The sequence below is a fragment of the Porites lutea genome, chromosome 8, assembly GCF_958299795.1.
Source record: "Porites lutea chromosome 8, jaPorLute2.1, whole genome shotgun sequence".
NCBI classification, from domain to species: Eukaryota; Metazoa; Cnidaria; class Anthozoa; order Scleractinia; family Poritidae; genus Porites; species Porites lutea.
The window spans coordinates 4,763,986-4,780,914 of record NC_133208.1 but is presented as its reverse complement, the minus strand read 5'-3'; the positions used below and the strand labels follow the sequence as shown (position 1 = coordinate 4,780,914).

At 39.0% G+C, this 16,929-nt stretch overlaps 1 protein-coding gene across 1 annotated transcript in view; it reads right to left on the bottom strand.

Moving 5' to 3' along the window:
- Positions 1–14,405, bottom strand: part of LOC140945120 (cytochrome P450 4V2-like) — a 22,204-nt gene extending 7,799 nt beyond the window's left edge. Inside the window, exons 1-10 of the mRNA XM_073394182.1 lie at positions 14,234–14,405; positions 10,516–10,631; positions 8,361–8,433; positions 7,349–7,361; positions 6,200–6,320; positions 5,815–5,884; positions 5,579–5,648; positions 4,494–4,620; positions 3,305–3,496; positions 1,812–1,914 (exon numbers count right to left, since the gene is read on the bottom strand). Coding sequence (XP_073250283.1) covers positions 1,812–1,914; positions 3,305–3,496; positions 4,494–4,620; positions 5,579–5,648; positions 5,815–5,884; positions 6,200–6,320; positions 7,349–7,361; positions 8,361–8,433; positions 10,516–10,631; positions 14,234–14,405 — 1,057 coding nt within the window. The remainder of the gene's footprint in view (positions 1–1,811; positions 1,915–3,304; positions 3,497–4,493; positions 4,621–5,578; positions 5,649–5,814; positions 5,885–6,199; positions 6,321–7,348; positions 7,362–8,360; positions 8,434–10,515; positions 10,632–14,233) is intronic.
- Between the last annotated feature and the right edge of the window lie 2,524 nt (positions 14,406–16,929).

Below are 16,929 nucleotides of genomic sequence, written 5' to 3'. Positions count from 1 at the left end.
GTTTTCACTGTGCTTGCGATATCTTCAGGAACATTAAGAATTGAAGCTGAATAAATTAATTGTGACAATCCTAGGGACTTAATTATCAGTACCTTCCCAAATAGTGTGAGGTCTCTAGATCTCCACATATCCAGCTTTGTTTGAAGTTTTCGTATTTTCAGATTAAAGTTCAATTCATTGTTACCCTTCTCATCATAAGAGACATAAATTCCTAAGAGGCGAACCGGACTATGTAACCATTTTAGTTGTAAAGGATAACTTTTGTTTTTTTCCCATTTTCCCAACCAAATTGCTTTCGATTTCTTTATGTTTAACTTGAGACCCGCTAGCCTCCCAAAATCTCCCACCGTTTTCAAAGCATTTCCAACGGAGATCAAATCTGCACAGAAAAGGTTTGTGTCGTCTGCGAATTGGCTCAATTTGATTTCGTGCCCGAATATTTTGATTCCTGTTATACTTGGTTCTTGTCTGATTTTGCTGGATAATATCTCCGTGGAAAGCACAAATAAGTACGGAGAAAGGGGACACCCCTGTCGCACTCCTCTTGACGGTCTAAACCAGTTGGTCATGAAACCATTGTTTATCGCCGCGCTCTCAATTTTTGTATAGAATGTACTGATCCATCTTTTTATACTTGTTCCGAAGTTGAATATATCCAGTGCTTTCATCATGAACGACCATTCTAGAGAATCAAAAGCTTTCCGAAAATCTAGAGATACTAGAATGCCAGGTATGCTTTCTGACTTCGTATGTTCCATTATGTCGATTATTAGCCTAATATTTTCCCCGATATATCTTCCTTTGATAAAACCGGTTTGATCAGTGTGCACTAGATTTGGTAATAATGGTTCTATTCTCCTTGCTATTGCCTTAGTTGCTATCTTGCAATCAACATTTAGCAGTGTTACCGGTCTCCAGTTTGAAAGTTCTAGTAGCGAGCCATCTTCTTTGGGAATTAAAGTAATAACGCCTCTTCGTTGTGAAATGGTGAGTTCATTTGCATCATAGGCCGCATTATATACTATTATAGCGAATTGTACGCATCAGCAAATAATTCACAGGAAAATAATGTTGATGAATTCACCGAACATTTAAAAATTCCAAAACTATCAGATGCAGACAGAGATAGAATAGAAGGTCCATTATCTTATGAAGAATGCAAAAAAGCTTTAGACACTTTTCAAAACAACAAAGCTCCAGGAGAAGATGGTTTCACGGTTGAATTTTATATGTTTTTTTTCGATCTGCTAGGACACGATGATGATAATGATGATGATGATGATGAGGATGATATAGTGATGATGATAATGATGATGATGATGATAATGATGATGATGATAATGATGAAGATGATGATAATGATAATGATGATGATAATGATGATGATGATAATAATGATGATAATGATGATGATGATAATGATGATGATGATAATGATGATGATAATGATGATGATGATGATGATTATGATGATGATGATAATGATGATGATGATAATGATGATGATGATGATGATGATAATGATGATTATGATGATGATGATAATGATGATAATGATGATAATGATGATGATGATGATAATGATGATAATGATGATGATGATGATGATGATAATGATGATTATGATGATGATGATAATGATGATGATGATAATGATGATGATGATGATAATGATGATGATGATGATGATGATAATGATGATAATGATGATCATGATGATCATGATCATGATAATGAAGCTTGTCCAGGGAGCCGGACGTAACCGTACTTGTGTACTAATTATAATACTCTATTAAGTTAAAGTTAGTTACCAAAAAATCTGTCGACCTCCTCATATACTCTCTGCTGTATGTCTGGATGACGACCAAGAAGATACAAAGCCCAAGTGATGCCAGCTGCGGTGGTGTCATGACCCTACATAAGAAAGTTCGTTCCTTCTTTACGAGACTCACGCGAGGCGAGGAGAATTACTAAGTTTGGTAGTAACAGCGTGAACAGTTTTGAAGATATTCAAGTTAAATTGAGGGTGGGGGGCTCAAAAACCATCCAGGGCTGAATAGAGTTAAATACAGGTCCCGACACACCCCACACCTTCTCCCACCAGTCGCGGTTGCACGTTATAATTCCTTGGCCCCTTGATACCGTGCACTTGAATTCTACTCGTAAAGGACGCACCCTTGGAACACACCCTCCTCTTGTGCTTGGCAACACAAAAAAATTACATGCAGATTTCGTTGAATATCCTTAGAATTTAGTTTAGTGGCAAAATACAACTCGCGTTTCATTGGAAAAATCAGCCAGTTAAAGTGATATACAATCCTGTCGATGTAAGAATTTCAGTCTCAAACAATTGTCAGGTATGAAAGGGGGGAGGGGCGGGGGGGGGGATCCCTCGCTGTATTCACTTTCATTTCTATCATATCGTGAAGGTATATTGGGTGTTTTAAATTCTTGTTCTTCATGTCTCAAGCAAGGACAGAGAGGATAGAGAGAGTAAAGCCCAGTCTAGCCCTGGCTTGGGATATGTGAATTTCACCAAAGATATTTTTAGACCCATTAAACGGAAGTTGGTTTCCGGAGAGGTCCGCAAACTTTTATTCGGTGTTGTCAAGAGAGAGTGATAGGACATTATGCTCTCTTGGTGTTTCGACATCACAACATTCTACATGGTTTGCTTTTGATGTAGCCGCTCTTGGATTTGATTTTTCAAACAATCGATTAAGATTTGGGGATGTCCAAGGAATTAGACTTCCGTTTAATTAGAACCTATTACGAATCCATTAGGAAATTGAGTAGTTTTAATTTTCAGTAGACAAAAACCTCGTATGTATCCCAGAATAATTTAAACAATCCCGCATTCTTTTTTAGCCTATTCATTGGCTATAGATGTAATTAGTTATTTGTAATAACACCAAAGACAATTTCTTACGGAAGCCCGAGAAATAAAATAACTTTCGAATTTCACAGAAATTGAGGAAACACAAGTAAAATCGTCATGCATAAGATTTCATTTTGTGAAATTTTGAAGTTTGTTTTCTCGGGTTCCAATAAGAACCTTTTCTTCGAGGTTATTTCATACAACTTGTTTCATTTATAGCCCTTGAAAAGTGTGAAAAAGAATGCAATATGCTTGGAATTATTCTGGTACAAGGTTTTTGTCCACTGAAAATTAAATTTACTCAATTTCCTGATGAATTTCATCTTAAAACTTTAGTGAGATTTACTAATCTCAGCCAGCACCCTAAGATTCCTTCTCTGCCCCATTCTCTCTTGTCCTAAGTCATTCATAATTTATTTTACTGACCTCAAACATGAAAGTGTCCACTTCTTCCCTAACTCCTTCTCTCGAGATTTCTCCGTCTTCATATGCTTCAAGCAACGTATCGAGAAATGCAAGTCGCTTTTTCTTTGTCTGACACTCGCTGTTGTTCTGTTGCCCCTGTTCCCCAACAGACCTTTTAGTAGCTGCCCTTTCAGCAATTTGCTCGTCAATCACCTAGAATTTAATAAAATAAACGCTTCCATTTTCCATCTGGCAACTACTTTTTTTACGTTGGGGATCGTCCGGAGTCAATATCTTACAATCGTTGGAGACTTTTAGTGCCTTAAACTATCACCTTTGTCACTCTCTGCTGTCTTTCGCCCTATTAAAGGGACGCGAAACATTTTCTCTATACTGCCCAAGTTTTGCTGCGCTGCAGGAAAAGTTGTTTTCCTCTGCTGCACAACTACTTGGAAACAGACGGCATTGTGCCTCAGATAAGAAAAAAAATCGATTGGCTCTTTTAATCGTATTTCTAATGCTGATTTTGCTCAATCGTTTATTACCGTGTCCAACCATCAGTTTCTGTTAACTATACTAGTGTGTTTTTTTCTTTTTGTTTCGTTCGATCGTGAAGCTTAAACGTACTGTAAATGATAGATTAAGCGCCCAGTCGCTTGTTTCATTTTCCCTGTTATGGGTGCGGCGCTTATAGAGGATATTACATGGCCGCGCGGAGATACGATATTTCTCTTCGAGTGTTGAAAGCGCGAACGAGTGAAATATTTTCAACTTTAGAAGAGAAATTTCGTATCTCCAAGCGACCATGTAATGTTCTATTTATTATATAAACACCCATGAAATACCAAACCATTTCACTGAAACAGTTTTTTTCCTGCGAAAGGCGCAATTTATTATGTAGCCATTGCAACGGTGATATTTTCACATTTGAAAATAACATGTTATTTTCACGTGTGAAGATATCATGTTTTCGCGCGAAAGCTCACCTGGTTTTTCATTGGTGTTTATATAATAAATCAAATTATTTTAGGTAAAGGTACGGCGCTTATTCGAGTAGCGGCGCTTTATCGATCATTCACTGTATTTTTAGTATGCATTGTAAACAGCCTAAAGCTCTGTAGATGATCGAACCCTTTGTACTCTTACAGCAAATGTTGAAATATACATCGCTCATAGAAAAAAAAAAGAAGAAAGAATAAGAGGGAAGCACCTTATCCGTGAAACCATGAAGGATATCCAAACACTTGTTAAACTCTCTTCCTGAAGGACTCATATTATAGATGATATCTGGCCAAAACCAGGGCGATCGACTACGATGTTCAAGAAGCTCACTCACCCTACAACAAAAGCGATCGCACAAGAAAACAAGTAAATAGCAAAATTCACTATGTGAACGCTGAAGCAAATTTTACAGATTTACTATTAAGAATGTATGATTTTAACGAGGAGCTGCTACGACACTATTCCAAATTACCAAGAAGCTAAAGGTGGAGCCGGAAAGGCGTCTTGCGGCTGGCGGAGCATTGCCATCGACACCCTAAACGATAGGTAATACGTATATACAAGGAACCAAACGCATTGCAGACGCGTACGTTATTCTGGTCAGCTAACAAAGAAGTTGCTCAGTTCAGTTCAAGGAAGGTGCATTTTTAGAGTCTAGGGAATAGCTTGGAAGTCTATCGGCTGTTTGGAAAATAGGTGCCTTAGACACAGGAAGACCAGTCTCATATATTGAGATTGGGTTCGACGAATGATGATGATGGAGATGATGACGATGACTACTTGCCCCCACCCTCTGAGGTTTCCATGTTCATTAAGTTCTTGGACACCGCTGAACGTTTTAATCTTGCCGAAATGATATTAAACATAGCATGTCCAAAGGAGGATTCCTACCACCAAGAGCGCCCTCCTCTCTACCTGTATCACTACTGGTGTATGAACATGGGTACTATGTGGTGCGTACTATGCGAGGACGGTCAATTAGACAGGAGAAATAACCCCTTTTAGTAAAATCCAGCTAGTGGTCCATTATCAATGCTGGATTCTGATTGGTTGAGCTACTACTAGGCTATATGTTATAGCCCACAAGAAGCGAAAAGCGCGGGCTTTTTGGCGGCAAAAAAGGACTAAAGTCTAGCTTTAACTAGCTAAAATATTTTTATTCTCGATATTTTTGACCAACTAGTTGGATTTTACTAAGCAATTATTCCTCTCGCCCTCATGGCCTCTGAGTCAAAAGCCTATTCGGGCTCTAGGAATAATTGTTAAATATATTTGCAAACATTTTCTTTTTACCTGACAACTGCCCTGACATATGGTGAACTGCTTTTCTCTTGTGCTTTTGGAGATGGACCCATAGAAGTAACTGGTTAAGAGCAGTCAAACCATGGTAAGGTTAGTATATGAAGTATAAGAAGTTTAAAAAAGATTTTAACATGATTGTCGATGCGGGAAGGTCTATCAAAATAGGCAGGTGAATAGATTTGTCTAGATCTCAGTCTACGTGAAAAGAATCAAAAGGTCATACTTACCACATATTATGTCTAAAGTTAAAAGTGTGATGTAAGGCATGATATCAAAAACGCCTTTGTTGACCTTCTCCTAAAAAAAAAGGAAATAAAATAAAATTTTAAAAACATATGACAATAGTCGTGCTTGAAATTTTTATGACTTTCTTTAAAAACACCGGTTAACTATTTCCAAAAAACTAATTTGCAGCACTTGGAGCATGCGTACAATGCAACATCAAGTGGCTGATTCCTTGGGAATCATCTTTGACCCAATCACAACTTTAATGTCCTGCAACAAAATTACCCAAGTGTTCGTAAACGGCAAAATATTTTAGCTAAACAAATTAGAGTTCCCATGAGACCATGAAATGGCTCTTTTTCAGCCGATCTTATTTACTGACGTTACCTTTAAGCGTGAAACCAAAATGGCGGTTTGCTCTTCGCATACTTGAATAAAGTCGTTTAATATTCTGAAGTGAAATGTTGGGGTAATTAGCTTTCGTCGCTTTTTCCATTTGTCGCCATCGCTAAAAAGAGAAAGCCAAAAACAGAAAACTTTTAGTATCAAATCCGCATTTTGTGGCCAAGGATACTAATTTTGTAAGCACCGGCTCTCTGAATATCTTTGTCAAAACAATCAGCTAGAAATGATTATTTTCGAATACAGTTAAACCTTCTTGATATAGATGCCTAAGGGACTGAGGTGAGAGCAAAGTGTCGACCGCATTTAATACTAGAAGTAGTCGTATCATAGCGTTTGGGTGCGTATAGTCGAACCTCAGTCCCTTAAGCGACCACCGCCCAAAATACCAAGACTTAGTGGTCGCTTACGGGAGGTCGGGTGGTCAGTTACGAGAATCGCAGCGTAGGGAGTCTCTTCCAAGAAAAGGCCCCGAAACATCTGATTTTGGAAGATAATTGATTGCATGCAATTTCTAAGTTATGCATATGTTTGGTTCCGTGTTGTCACTGAAAGGTCTTTGCCCGCTCTGGGTGGTGTAGTACATACAACGAACAAACAGACCAGATCATGAGTCAATTGCAAGTTGTCACTTACAACAGGTTAACAGCCTTGGGAAACTATTAATAAAAGCGTCAGTCTAAATTAGAGTGTTCGCTGTCACTTACGGGAGGTTCTGATCAAAGTACCTTGACTGGAAAATTTTGATATTTTGGATAGGTGGTCTTTATCGGAGGAGGTCGCTTACAAGAGGTGGTCGCACAAAGAGGTTACACTATATTAACTTTAACTGGGATTTCTAGGACTTCGGAAAGTACATTCATAGAGATGAGTCCTTATTACAGAGGTTTAGGGCCTGTATGAAGTCTAAATGGAACCTTTGGGACCAATATAACAGAACAGTGGGTTCGTTAATGGTTCAATAAGGGTCTTACTGAAAGATAAAAAGTTCATCCTCTTTGCTTCAATATAAAGGTGGAGAAATCCTGCAGATCCCACAATGTTCGTTAGACCATTGTATCCTCCAAAATTTGGAGTAACATCTAGTTAATATTACTTCACTTTATTCAGTTTTTCAAGGCCAATTTCTCCTACCTTGTCAGCAGTCCTTGGTTACGATCCGCCGTTGTCGTGGAAAGTGATCATTTGAAAAAAGGCAAAGAAACAAATTTAGAAGACACGTTAACTTAATTAACCGTGATTTAATGAACTGAGTAAGTGAGGACAGTAAACTCCTTGACACCGCAGCGTCCTTCCTCACTGTTAGCTTCACTGAGAGAGAAAGACAGTGACTGAATTCGAAGCATGCAGCGACCAATTCAACAGCAGTGGCAGATCCAGACCTTCAGATAAGGGGGGGGGGGGGGGGGTCATCCAGACCCTGGGATAAGGGGGGTGGGGCCGGCCTCAAAAATTTTTTTTTTGGCCCTTCGGGCCTCATTTTGGTCTAAAAATAAGGGGTGCCCGGGCGTCTCGCCTATATCCGCTACTGAACAGTGTTCATTTTAGTCTGCTTTGTAGAGGTGTCCGCTATAGTAGTTAAGTAATTAACCTAACTAATCTAATTAGCAGAGGAAAATACTCTGTCCTTTGCCCCATCAGGTTGTACACTCGAGCCTGGGCGATCACCCAAGATGTGAAGATGCAGAGGTCGCTTACGGAAGTTAGTCACTACGAGAATTCAACCACAGGGAAGTCTTTTCTGACAAGAGGTCTTGACATATATATACTGTATCTACCTTTTGGAAGAGAATTGTATCGTGCAATTTCTAAATTACGATAACTGTCGGTCCATGTTGACACCAAATGTTCGTATACTCCAAAAAGTATAGTGTATGCATCTAACGTAAAGATCAGACCATTAAACCATAAGAGTCACCCCAAATAGTTTTCGCGGTCGCCTACAAGAGCAGGTAGTTTACAAAAGAAGATTCAAACTATAGTGCTTTGACTGGAAAAATTGGTCTTTTGGATAGGTAGCCGCTTACGAAAATGGGTCACTCAAGGATATATAATAAGGTTCGACTGTGTCTTTATATTCAGTGAAAAAAGTACTTCCAAGGCTGTTTGTTAACAGTCCTATCTACTTTTTAGTGTGACATCTTACCTGTACCGAGCCAGGGATGAAGCAATTCGTAATCCGGAGACTTGGTCATGTGTTTTGAACTGCTGAGGATAATCTGAAACAACAGTTATATATTATTTCAAGTTTGTCATTTTTCCCGTTAAAACAATTAATTAGTAGTATGGCGTAAAGCCTTATACTGACTAAAGTAGAATGCATCTGTTATCCGGCCTTAATCTATTAAGCTCCCAGCTTTAAGTGTCCTCATCCATTTTCTAATAAGTGCCAGGATTGTCGGGTGCTAAAACTCAATCAAGACTCCGTTCTCCCTTATGCCCCAATTTTCGGTATATAGAAACAAACTGAGGATCGGCATCCTGTTGTTTTCCACCCTCAAAAATGTTTTGGCGAATGTGGAGTTGATAGGTTTTCGTAATATTTTCTCAGCAGTGAAGAGAGTCACAAATCTTTCAAAAAAGATAAAATTTCCTCCGAAAATATAGATTAGGCTCAACGGTCTCTCAACCACCTATGAAACAATTTATTTAGCTGTTACAACGTACTTGCGATGCACGGGAAATATTGATCTAGAACACACTGTAGTTACCACGAATGATGGTTTTGATGCACTGCTGATGCGGTGATGATGATGGTGATAATGATGATAATGGTGATGATGATGACGTTGATGATGATACTGCTGCTGATGATGGCTGGTAGGGTTTTGCGCTGCTACTTAGCCGCCACGTGTGGCAGGAACGCGCGCGTGACAAAATGAAGCACTAAGAACGTCGTGCGTGGGTGGCGTCTCTCTTAGTTTCACTGAGCACTGTCAGCAAGGAACCATTTTATATGACTGGTTTTAACATTGAGAAAGACGTCATATATTTTGTTCGTCACGAGTACTCTGGGTGGCAGAGACTCCCTCAAGCCTTTCACAGCATTGGTTTTTGGCACCGGTTGGGGGGGGAGGGGAGGGGGTGGGTATTCTTTGGTGGGGGTGGGGTGTGTCGCCCGGTTCTTTAAATCCTGACCCGATTTCAGACCAAAAAATTTAATTTTCCACACACATTTTCAGACTAGAACTCTAAAATCCATGCCCGTTTTCAGACCTGGCCTTTAGGCAGAAATTAAGTTATTACCTACCTAGATATGAGCGTAAGCAAAAAAATTCTTCCAATCCATTTCGAATTCGCATATTTCTCTTTCTTTCTTAATCATTTGGAATTGTTAATGATATATGAAGTAAATCATATATGAACTGCGGAAATGAAATGAAAATAAAGAAATGATCGTCGCAGTGAACGCAATTTATGCAATTGCGTAAAGAAGCCTGAAAAAAATTCAGGGCTTCAACGGGGTTTGAACCCGTGACCTCGCGATACCGGTGCGATACTCTACCAACTGAGCTATGAAGCCACTGACGTTGGGAGCAGGTCAATTGTGGGTTCATATGTTCCCGTGAAAGAAATGAGTGTTAATGATATATGAAATAAATCATATATGACCTGCGGAAATGAAATGAAAATTGATCTGCTCCCAACGTCACTGGCTTCATAGCTCAGTTGGTAGAGCATCGCACCGGTATCGCGAGGTCACGGGTTCAAACCCCGTTGAAGTCCCGAATTTTTTTCAGGCTTCTTTACGCAATTGCATAAATTGCGTTCACTGCAACGATCATTTCTTCATGATCATTTGGAATTGACACGATAAATACGTTCATACACTCCGTAGTTCCCTTGAAAACCATACCCGTTTCCAGACCAAATTGGGCAAAGTGTATACCCGTTTTCAGACTAAAACGGTTCAAAAACCCTTCCCGATGGGGCAGCACATACCTATACGGCTTCTATAAGGCATACCCCCGGGTCTTTGGCCGAAGAGATGTCGGCCTGTGGCAGACACCAAGGCATGGCCCAGTGACCCCACCACACGCGAGGGAAAAATCTCTCGTACCCAGGGTATGTCGCGAGAGCGGAGCAAAGAAAAAAAGAGAAACAAAACTAAGAAACAAAACAAACAAGAACAGCAAGAGAAACAAAAATACAAAATCACCGACAGGATATGAATCCATGGCTACCGCAAAACCCAAAGGGTGCTCTGTGCAATGAGGTATATCACAAGTGTTTATTGCCATTTACAGGATCAATATGCGATTTTTGCGTTGGCTTTAACGTGAAAAAGAGCCCTCCCTTACCTCAGCTAATTCAGGTTTAAATATCATCGTTAAAGGATACGTAGGACCAAGCCACAAACACATAAGTCCCTCGTGATTACATTCTTCCATCCATTGCAAAATCCTCTGAACGACCACTAAAATGGGTGCAAAACAAATTTTTTATTAATTACGGTACTGAATCGTAGCGGGTGAGAATAATGCTTTTATTGAACAGCAATTTACTCGACGAGCTCTGTCAGTGTCATTAGCCGCGGCATCGCCGCATAACAGGCTCCTGCTGTTAATTTTTGAACTCGACAATGGATCCAGAAAATGATGTATTTTGGCTATGAATTTTAACTTTCTACAGGACTATGAAGTGAATAAATATATGGGATATGATATCGTTTCACTAATGTTATCAGCCTTAACAGCTCAAAACGGACAAAACGTAACTCAAGGCCATGCACCGCCATGGATTCGGGAGGTTCTCCTGATTTGCCCGGTAATTTCTAAAACTAAAATAGTTGACAAATACATACAAAACATGGTCAAAGACTCGTTTTTCAGTGTCACTCAACGACTGTTTCCTGTAAAATATTGCCTAGAATTTTCTATTACTTGAGGACGGCTAAGAATTTCTAAATGACTCTTCCATTCATGTGTCCCCTATGATTTTTTTTTCCCATTTTTATTTTTGTGTTCCCTATGATTTTATTTTCACATTTCACTTCCCAAGCTATGCGATTTTTCGTATAACAAAGGAAACCTAAAATTTTCGGATTCGAAATGCGACGGAAATAGGAATTAGAAAATGTCGCACTTTCGTAATACGTTATATTTCATACGGGGAAGTTAAACACCCAAGCCCGAGGCTTGTATGAATTAGTTCCCTGTCACGATAAATTTTAGAAAGGATCGAAACCGTAATGGCGGCGGCGTGTGCATTTATCTTCGATCGAATATTAATTATTGCCTTAGAAATGAAATAATTCCCAATAACGAGTTTGAAATGTTAAGTGTTGATATTAAAAAGCCTAATAGTAAAGCTTTTAACGTAACTGCGGCCTACAGGCCCCCTAGCTGTACGGTTGGCTTCTTTGAAGCTTTAGAAGCTATTGTTCGCATTATTGCCATGGAATCTAAGGAACAAATTATCTTAGGCGATTTAAATTGCAATTATCTATCGGATAGAAAAAACATGCACCTGTCTCAGTTGAAGCAATTAAGTTCGACCTATCAGTTTCAACAACTAATCAATGAACCTACTAGAATCACGCCAAATTCTAGTACACTTATTGATATAATTTTATCAAATGAACCCTCAAGGATTTTAAAATCAGGAGTGGTGCATATGGGATTAAGTGACCATAGTATGGTCTATGCAGTACGTAAGTTTGCTATTTCATCTAAAAACACTCATAAGCATGTGACCACTCGTTCTTTTAAAAACTTTAATGCAAGTGCTTTCAGAGAAGACCTAAAGTCAGCGCCCTGGGATAGCCTAAGAAACTGCACTACTCCCGATGAAATGGTTGAAATCTGGGAAAATATGTTTTTAAAAATAGCTGACGCTCATGCGCCCATAAGAACGCGGCGAGTAAGAAATAAAAAATCCCCTTGGATTACTACTGATCTGAGGGAGCTGATAACAGGTCGAAACAGACTGAAAAGGCAGGCTATATTAACAAAACAGCCATCTATCTGGGATAAATATAGAAAAGAAAGAAATAGAATAAATAATGAGATTAAAATGGCAAAAACGAATTATTATAAATCAGAAGTGGAACAAAATGTGGGTAACCCGAAGGAAATATGGAGGACAATCAATGAATTAACATATCGTAAGTGCACTAGTAACTCTTCAATAAGTGAACTAAAAAGTGGAGATAATTCCTTCACAAAACCCGCAGAAATGTGTGAGATTTTAAATGACCATTTTACATCTGTCGGTCCAAACCTAGCCTCCACACTGCCTAGTGGAAATACAAGTTTTGACTCTTACATAAAGCCTGTTTCCACGACTTTTAATTTACAACATACCTCTGCCACTGAAGTTTTAAAGTTATTAGGTAAATTATCTCCGAACAAGGCCACTGGCCTTGATAACATCTCATGTCGGCTTCTAAAAGAAGCTGGCCCAATTATTGCCACTTCTTTAACCTGTATCATAAACAAAACCATAGATACTGGCCTCTTTCCTTCACAGTGGAAAATGGCTAAAGTATTTCCTTTGTATAAAAAGGATGATCGCACAGATGCACAAAACTATAGACCAATATCTGTCTTGCCAGCCATTTCTAAGATTTGTGAAAGGGTAGTCTACGATCAACTATACGGGTACTTAAATTCAAATGGCCTGTTGACAAAAAACCAGTCTGGATTTCGTTCCCTTCACTCTACAGTGACAGCGCTGTTACATTTAACAGATAATTGGTATCTTAACATTGACAAAGGCATGACCAATTTGATTGTGCTTCTCGATCTTGCCAAAGCCTTTGACACCGTTTCACATAATATTTTATTAAAAAAGCTTGAGCTCTATGGTCTGAAGGGTGTAACGCTCGACTGGTTTTCATCGTACCTATCAAATAGGCAACAGCAGTGTGTAGTAGAGGGCTGTGTATCTAAGCCCCAGTTGATAAGTTGTGGTGTTCCACAGGGTTCAATTTTAGGCCCTTTGTTGTTTTTAATTTATATCAATGATCTCTCTGGATGTCTTCTCCATACCAAAGCACACATGTATGCCGATGATACCACGATATATGCGTCCTCTGTATCCACTGCTGAACTATATGCCAAGGTAAATAATGACCTAACTCGCGTTAGGGACTGGCTTCTTGCAAATAAGTTAAGCTTAAATGTCACTAAAACGGAGTATATGTTCTTAACAACTACCTTCAAATTATCTAACTTAGGAAGAGACTTTCCAATTAAGATTGGCAACAATCATGTTAAACGAGTCCAAACAACAAAATATTTAGGAATTCAGTGAGATGAAAATCTTAAATGGAACGAGCATGTTGACAAACTTTGTTCAAAAGTCAATCGATCCATCAGTGGTCTAAAACAGGCACGTGATTATGTACCATTAGATGTTCTAAATACTATTTACAAATCTCTTATCCAGCCTGTGTTCGACTACTGCGACGTTGTTTGGGACAATTTAGACCAGGGACTTGCCACTAGGATCCAGAAATTACAAAATCGTGCTGCACGCATAATAACCTTTCAAGGTTATGACGTTCGTTCAGCACAAATACCAAAACAACTAAACTGGGAAGAGCTTGCCTCGAGGCGTCAAAGGCACTTAAGTCTATTAATGTATGATACAGTGAATGGAAATATACCTAGTTACTTAAGCGATCTTTTCTCGAATGTCTGTGAGAACAACCCTTATAAGTCTATGCTAAGAAATGCGGAATATAATGTTGTACTGGACCACGTTCCAAAAACAGAATATTATAAGGGGTCTTTCTCATACAGAGGAGGAATGCTGTGGAATTCTTTACCAAATGACATAAAAGCGTCCGAATCTAAAGCTATCTTTAAAAGAAAACTGGCTAGTAGGCAGGCAAACTGTTGACTACATTTTACTATATTTTATTATTTGTACATATTTTTAGTGTAGTTGTACAGTATTTACTTCTGTTTCTATACGGCTTTCATGTAAAGAAGTTATGTAACTTATGAAATTACCGTATTCAAATAAAAGTGAATCAATCAATAAAAGTGAATCTCTCTTGATAATACTCACCATGAGCTTCCCCAGTTAGCTGTAGAGCGTTGCCAAACAAATAGCTTGGTTTTCTACCGGGAAGCAATTTTAAAGCAGCTACAGAGCGGTGTTTAGCAATAAACGAGGCCAATGCAAATACCAAAACCGACAATAATATCAAGGACACGATAGCAATTGCTCCAATCGCCATAGCGGGTCAGTTCGAGCCGTATGCTTTCTTGTGGTAAATTCAACGCCAATCCCCTGCTCCCCGTTCGATGTAGCTTTAACTTGGACGAACAAATTCGCTAGACTCTAAACTTAATCATCTTGGTCGAGTGAAGACCACACTCATGGACTTTCTGTGATTAGCATATGCACGATTAGCATTTTCTTAATTGGATGCATGTTGAGTCAGTTCAGCTGTCAGTTATGTATGTTATCACCTCGTTTCTTAAAGAGTATCTGAATGCATGATTTTTAGGGAAAGCCCTTGGGGAAAGACGAGGCATTTGATTAAAGCGTGGAGCATGGAAGGGAAAAAAAAACGAAAAAACAAACAAACAACAACACCGTTGGGTATGGTCTACGAGCAAGCTCTCCGCGCCCCTCGTACACCATGTAAGGGAGTCTGGATTCCAGAATCCGGGAATTTTTTGCTTGTGGAATCCGGAATCCGGGAACTTTTTGCTTGTGGAATCCGGAATCTTGGGCCTCGAAATCCGAAATACAGCTCAAGGAATCAGGAATCCCACTAACGATTGTAATCCAGAATCTAAATTCCACTGGCAAAGACTGGAATCCAGTACTTGGAAACCGGAATCCACTGCTTAGAATCCAGAATCCTCAGCGGCCATGTTGAATATTAAAAGGCAAAAGTGGGGTGAGATGGGGGCGGGGGGGGGGGGGGAGGGTGGAAGCTGGCTTGTTTTTTGAAGCCTTACCTTTGTAGTTATATGTGACGTTCTTACCCAACTCACACCTCAACCTCACACCTGAAACAAACTCAGTTTTGTCCTCGAGATACGAGACTGTGACAACCTTTCCCTAATTACATACCCAATTTAGAACCAAAAAGCCTCCCAGAGAGGGAACTCAAAGCATGACGGACAGAGATAATTCCTGCCTTACTTTGCTTTTTTTTTCTTAAAAAAAAAAAAGAAAGAAAAGAAAACATTTGGCAAAGCAAGACCCTATAATTGTTTTATTAATTATTTTGTCTGTACATTACTGGTTATTAATCATCGGCCTACACTTTTCGCCAAGTTCAAGAATTGCGAAAATATTTCAATGAACAAATCTGTAACTAGTATTCATCATTAAACAGAAAGCCACTCTCTAGTAATAACTCAACATAATTAGTGTTTGTTTCATTCGAATATCTTTTATGCCGTGGGAAAAGTAATCTTTCAGAGGTCTTCAGGATAATTAAGTAATCTTTCCGGAAGTTCACCTTGTTGTAGAAATTCTATATTGAAAAGATGTCAGATGTCAGTATTGAAATTTAGACTGGGTATCTCCCCAAAATTAAAACAGGAAGAGTTTTTTTTCAGAGCGAAGGCGCTGACAAGGAGGGTTACACAGTTATAATGCACTACTGTAACTGAAATGAGTGTGAACTGTCACAGTCGACAACAGCAGACTTGCGTTTCATTCCTTTTCCATAACGGTAAAAACAAAACAAAACAAAGAACAGTAAGATAACCAAAATTTAGTGTCTTTTAAACATTCATGCGTTATCATGGCTAGTGTTTAAATTACTGTGACCTGAATTCCCGCCTTTATTACCTCGATAAGTTCATTTCAGTATATATTTTCTCGATTTTTATGGGACGTTCGCCGGGTAGCTTTTCCAAGTACCTCCTTTTCAAAGCTTACTTTGCTTTTCAGGAGCAAGAGGCAACTCCTATCCCAACTTCACTTGAGCAAGTAAACGTTGTTTTAGAAATTGAATGCTGTTCAATAATAACTTGCTTACCTGCAAGAAAACAAGATATTAATTTGCTGCAATTGTACCTAACTGCATGTGTCCGGTAATTAATTCTTTTTGTAAAGGTTTCTTTCTTTGTTCGTTTATTTTTTCTTCTTTCTCCGGCCTGTAAGATAATTATGATAAAGTTTTAAATATTCTGAAAGAACATATCAAAAAAGATCGAGTCCCACGATTTTCTTGTGCTCGTGGGCTACCTGCAAGCTAAGATATTGCAAAGACTGAGGTGATTCCCGGTTTCTAAAAGAAACTTTAAGTTATTTAATGTTATTTGACTCCAGCTCCCAAGAACTGGCTTCCCTTTTCTAGTCAAATGATTTTGAAATTCATCTCCGAATTTCTGCCTAACCTCCCGATGATTCGTTTAATAACCTTGTTTTTTTTTTTTAGGAACAACACACAGAGTGCTGATAATTTTGGATGATGAGACAACTCTTTCGCCTCTCGGTTCTTTTGAGTTTGGCGTGTATGTTCCACTCAGTTAACCCTCAACAGTGTCACAGTAGAGCTGGATTCGAGGAATCTATCTTTGGCTGGATGTTGCAGGGACATATCTACAAGACAATGTCGGTAGAGCTTCCTCATGCCTGCCTGATTGCGTGTCGTACAGACGATCGATGCCAGAGTTTTAATTTCGTCATCTCTCTTCATATGTGCGAGTTTAATGATCGCACCAAGGAAGCGAAACCCAACGACTTTATTCAAAACCCCGACAGGTTTTACATTCGAAGAGACGCTAACCGAG